This window comes from Elephantulus edwardii, unplaced genomic scaffold (genome assembly GCF_000299155.1).
Source record: "Elephantulus edwardii isolate Elephantulus edwardi_28Jun2011 unplaced genomic scaffold, EleEdw1.0 scaffold00009, whole genome shotgun sequence".
Taxonomy (NCBI): domain Eukaryota; kingdom Metazoa; phylum Chordata; class Mammalia; order Macroscelidea; family Macroscelididae; genus Elephantulus; species Elephantulus edwardii.
Genome location: NW_006399759.1, coordinates 3,307,911 through 3,313,910, shown reverse-complemented (window position 1 = coordinate 3,313,910; position 6,000 = coordinate 3,307,911). Strand labels below are relative to the sequence as shown.

Below are 6,000 nucleotides of genomic sequence, written 5' to 3'. Positions count from 1 at the left end.
AAATAACTGATACCCAAAACTTAGCTTGTGAGTCTGTTTTCTTAATGTAAGACATGTCCCACTTGACAGCCATTAGATAAAAAAATGGATAGGACAAATAAATTGAAATGAAAAAGAAATTACTGTAGTTATAGTAACATGTACGCAGTATTTTATCCCCTTAAGCTCTTGGTCCTACTTTGGGTAGGTTTGAGCTGCCAACTCTGGCTAGTCATTGACCACTTAGTTGTGTGCACCACCCAGATTCACAGTTTGTTTTTTTTAAAGTAAGGGAATAGTTTTTACTAAATTTGTGGTGCTGTGATGATGCCTTAAAATTGTGGTTTCGACTCAACTGAGTAAAATGAAGACCTACAATTCCTTGGCTGTGTCTGAGCACCCAGAGTATCCCATTAAAAAGTATAGAATTAAGTGAATCTTTAACTCAATATTAGAGACAAAGGGATTGTGGAATATAGTCGTAAGAATTAGGAGGCACTTCTAAATTACCAATGTTTTCATAGTCTTTTTTTGTGGAGTCCTTTCTAATATTTGTCCTGCATATCTTCTTTATAACATATGTGGAATCTTACTGTTAATGCTTTGAATCCATCCTCTCCTAAGTGAGATCTGCTTTTCTCTAGCACTTCACAGGACATGCGACGCCAGTTTCATCACTTATGTTCACTACTATCAGACCTCCTAATGAGAGCCAGCCTTTTGATGGAATTACAGGCCTTTATTTCTTATCTGGAGCAGTACATGACCGGTTACTTAATGTCTGGTATGTAGTCTTTTGTCTTTGGGAGATACTTTGCCTTGATAACTCTGTTATATGGCTATTAGAAATTTTATGAAATCTTTTTTATTATGCATTGAATTTATATTGAACTTGCCTAAACCCAGGATTTTTGTGAGAAAAAAATGATGGAAACCACATAATAGAGTCTCCTCTGTGCTCTTCAAGGGTACAGATGACTGAATATTTTTGTGGCTGGGAAATTTATGAATTCCATTCTTTCTTTAGTTGTTATGTGCCGTTGAGTCACTTGCGACTCATAGCAACCCTATACACAAGAGCCCTAAACGCGGCTCTAATCTGTGCCAACCTCGCCATCTCCGACACACTCATTCCCACCACCCCAATCACAGAATCCATCCATCTCATTGAAGGTCTTCCTCTCCTGCGCTAAGGATCAGTCCCTCCTTGCAACTTGCCCAAAGTATGTCAGACGAAGCTTCAGAATCCTTGATTCCAAGGAGCATTCCGGCTTTACCCTCTCCAGGACAAACCTGTTTGTTCTCCTAGCATGGTATATTCAACACTCTTATCCAGCACCACAGCTCAAAGGCATCAATTCTCCTTCTATTATCCCTAGTCACTTTTCAACTCTCCAATGCATAGCATGTAATTGGATGACTATAGGGCACCTTAGTCTCTAGCCTGACATTGTTGCTCTTTAGTACTCTTGAGAGGTCCCTCACAGCTGAATTTCCCAATGCAGTTTGTCTCTTGATTTCCTGGCTGCTGGTACCAAGAGTGTTGACAGTGGAACCAAGTAAACTAAAACTGTTAACTAAACTATCTCAATCTCTTCACCATCCATACTGATGCTGCCAGTTGGCTCAGTGGTGAGAATCTTTGTTTTCTTGATGTTGAACTTCAGTCCGTATTGAAGGCTGCAGTCCTAACCTTCTGCAGCAAGCACTTCAGGTCCTCCTCAGTTTCAGCAAGCAGGGTTGTGTCATCTGCATAACGCAGGTTGTTGATGACTCTTCTACCAATCCTGATGCCACATTCCTTCTCATACAGCCCAGCGTCTTGAATGATCTGTTCTGCATACAGATTGAAAAGGTATGGAGACAAAATACATCCCTGACAGACCCTCTCCTTGATTTTAAACCATGTAGTGTCTCCTTGCTGTGTTCTGATGATTGCCTTTTATGCCAAGTATAGGTTTCGCATTAACACAGTCAGATGTTCTGGGATTCCCATTGTTCTCAGAGTCAGCCATAGCTTGTTGAGATCCACACAGTCAAAAGCCTTCTTTAGTAGGAAAATATTTTATTTTTATACACATTAAATAGATGATGATGCATTGATGTCCATTTACATATTAATTCTTCGACAGATCTGAGAAATCCCAGTGTCCCTTTTCCATAGTAGTTGCTATTAATTTCCTTTTCTAGTTCTGAAATAAAAATGAGCTTGAATATTAAATATAAATTTGTGAAGTTTAAGAAAAAAGTTTTCTTGATAATCATCTTATGGTGAATTTGAATTTTTTAGAAAAATAAGCCTGTTCATGGGTAAAATAATCAGTGTATAAAGGGTTTTTTTTTTAAAAAAAGTAGAAAGCAAAAGTAGTTTACTAGTGATAATCAATTGAACATGTTTTGGTGGTATAAAATTACTCCATATTTACACCTAGTACTTATTTAGGGGAGTTCTGGTGGCCTAGTGGTTAAGGAGTTGTGCTCTCAACGCCAAGGGGGGTTGTTTAAATTCATCAGTTGCTTCATGGGAGAAAGATGGGGAATATCCTCTTACGATTTATAGTCTTTGTATTTAGAAGTGAGACTCGTAAGTATTTATTTCTTTAAAAAGTAGTTGTTTGAGTTCCTGATGGAAAATGTGACTTCTGTGCCTGATGGAAAATGTGACTTCTGTGCTTATCTCTTAGCTAAACCATAGTTTGTAGTTATAAAATTGATTTGCTTCTGTTTAATGTTCTTTAATGCCAAACACTTTTAACACTTACATAAGAAATCAGTAATAATCTAAAAATTTAAAATTTACCATCAAGATCTCCTGTTGAGGTGTTTTACCTCTTTGGCTTCCTAGTTTGAAAGGGATACCTAGGATTTTTTGGTAACTGGAGAATACATTTAAAAGACAAATGAAAAACCCAAATTGAAAGGAAAGCCTGCCTGATAAATACCATTTGTGATGTCCTATGAACATAATGTGTTGGTGGATCAAGTAAGCCTAAAGTTTCCTGATAACTCCCTTTAAAGAACACATTTCTGTAAGGAAATGGTAGTTGAAAGTCTCTTGTTTCTCACCCATAGGTCTGGCTGGAAAACAAGGCTACTGTGATACCTTTTACACTTAAGGTTGAACCTCTCTATTTTGACCCGATTTTCATGTTACTATTAGGACCTCATACCCTTTCCCATTAACAGGCTGAAATAACATTGAATTTGAACCCTCACTGTGTAAGTGACACATGTTAGAATAAATCTTATTCTTTTGGGAATTTCCTGTGTTCAAAAACATTTAAACTTGTTATTATGAAATTAGTTAGACCTGCAGTACAACTGCCTAGTAGGTCGAACTGCCACGTCTTCACCCATAGAGCATCTTTGGATTCTGAGCAGGGGTATTTGACTATATGAATCGTAACAAATTATGTCTAACATTGAGAAGACTTGGAATCCCAGAACACTTAATTGTGCTCATGCAAAACCTTTACCTAGACCCAGAGGCTATTGCGTGAACAGAGCAGGAGAACATTACATGACTTAAAATCATGAGTCAGGGTTGTATCCTGTCTCTGTAACTGTTCAGTCTGTATGTTGAGCAAATTATTTGAGACATTGAACTCTATGAACAACAATTTACCATCAGGATTAGAGGGAGGAAGGCTCATCAATAACCTTTGTTACACACACATATGACAGGACCTTTTTGCTGAAAGTTATTTGAAACACTTGGTGCAGAAGATTAAACACTGCAGCCTTCAATATGGATTGTATCTTAATGTTAAGAAAACAAAAATTCTTAACCATTAGACCTATAGGCAACATCATAATGAACAGAGAATGGATTGAGACTGTCAGTGACTTCATCTCATCTGGCTCACAATCTGTACACTTGGTACTAGCAAACAGGAGATAAGAAATGAACTGCATTGGGGAAATTTGTAGTCTGGGCCCTCTCCAAATTATTGAGGAGTAGTGATGTCAGTTTGAGGACTCACATGTGCTTGATTCAAACAGACCATGGTCTTTTCAGTCACATACTATGCATCCGAAAGCCGAATAATGACTAAGCATGACAGAAGAATTAATGCCTTTCACTTGTGGTGGCGGTGGTGAAGAGTACTGAATGTCCCATGGACGGCCAAAAGAACAGATGTCTTGGATAAATTACAATGCAAGTTCTCCTTGGAGGCAAGGATGATGAGGCTTTGTTTCATATACTTTGGGCATGTTGCTAGGAGAGGATCTTCATTAGAGAAGGACATCATGCTTGGAAAGGTAGAGGGACAGTGAAAGGGGAAGACTCGGAATCAGATGGATTGACACTGAACTACGGCAACGGATTCAAGTATGTTAGCTGTTAGGAGGGGTGGCACAGGCAGGATAGGGCAGGGTTCACATCTGTTCATAGAGTTGCTATGAGTCATACTCAACTCAGTGGTACCTAACAATAGTGGCTGGATCATGTGGTAGGTATACATTTAACTTATGAAAAAAAAATGCCTAGTTTTTCATAGTAGTGCCATTTCACATTCCCTTTAGTAGTATTTTTAGGTGCTGTCAGGTGGACTGTGGACTCATGATCAACTTTAAAACCTTGCCCTATTGTGTGCCATCCTCACAATCTCTGCCCTCTATCTTTCCCAGCATAATTTTTTTTCTAAGGATTAGTCCCTCTGAGAGCGAGCTCTTGTGGCCTCGTAGTGCTGCTTTGATCGTAAGCATGCAGTTCAAATCCGTCATCTACTCTGGAAGAAAGATGCCCAATCTCTTCCTGTGCAGTTTATTGCCTCTGAGAATCTGTGGGAGGTTGGCTGTGTTTTGGTTCTGACTTGACAGTATGTAATAGCAGTAACAACCGTCCCTCCTGGATCTCTCATGACTTAGTGGTAAGGAGCTACACTGGCAATATGAAGGCATGAGGTTCAAATCCACCAGCTGCTCTGCGGGAGGAAGATGGGCATTCTCCTGTGCAATTTATGGCCTCGGCAAACCCGTTAGTGGGAACTATGGGTTGGTTCTGACTAGATGATACAGAAAAGTCCCTCCTGACAACATGCCAAGCTGAATGTGAGACTGTTTTACCATCCTTGCCTTAGATTACATTTCTCCAAGATTTGTTTGTTCTTTTAACCATGGGATATTCAATAGTTTTAGCTAACAGCACAATTTAGAGCCATTCAATTTTTTTTTTTTTACATTGCTTTTTTATCGTTCAACTTTCAGATGCTTCTAAAACATTTGAAAATACCATGTCTAGGATCAGACACAGCTTTTTGTTGTGTATTGTAGAACTGTAAGGGCCCGTAGCTGACCCTCTGATGGGTTTTTCGGAGGCTGTAAATCACATGGAGGAGACTCCCCATCATTCCAGTGCAGATGGGCTGGTGTATTTGAGTTGCCAGAGAGATGCTGCTTTTGACTTAGCAGTTCAATTGTACAAGCTTTGTCACGAGAGCTCCCGAAATGTTGGTGGTGGTGCCATTGAGGAGAGCATGACTCATAGTGGCCCTCTGAACAAAAGACTTGAAGCCATTCTATATTATCGTTTCTCAAAGTTGATAGGAGTTTCCAGAGGCATGTGGTTTAGGAAGTGGATGCCACTCCCTATAGCTCACAAGCACTTGTGGTCATTTAGTTTTAGTCGGATATGTCTTGACTTCATGTCATTAATGACTAATAATATAGAGAATTGTTCATGTGCTTGTTTGTCATGTGAGTATATGTTCTTTGATAAAATAAGGCATTTATCATCTCATTTTTAAGTTGGGTTATTTGAGTTTTAAATATATTCTGAGTGATTAGAGATATGTTTTGCACATTAGTTTCCTCTACCTGTGGTTTCATAGTATTTAAGTCTTTAACATTGTGCTTTGAAGAGGAGAATGTTTTAGTTTTGACTTCCAGATTCTGTGCGTACAATGTTACATGACACAAGGTTACAAAAGGTTTTGTCAGATTAGATTTTGCATTTAGTTCTGTGGTCTTTATTGGGTTAGTTTTAAATATGTAGGTTGAGAAATGGATAGAAACTTT

At 38.7% G+C, this 6,000-nt stretch overlaps 1 protein-coding gene across 1 annotated transcript in view; it reads left to right on the top strand.

Annotated features, from left to right (window-relative positions):
* The window catches only part of WDR43 (WD repeat domain 43), a 59,301-nt gene that overhangs the window by 27,053 nt on the left and 26,248 nt on the right, over positions 1–6,000 (top strand). Inside the window, exon 5 of the mRNA XM_006880685.1 lies at positions 624–763. Coding sequence (XP_006880747.1) covers positions 624–763 — 140 coding nt within the window. The remainder of the gene's footprint in view (positions 1–623; positions 764–6,000) is intronic.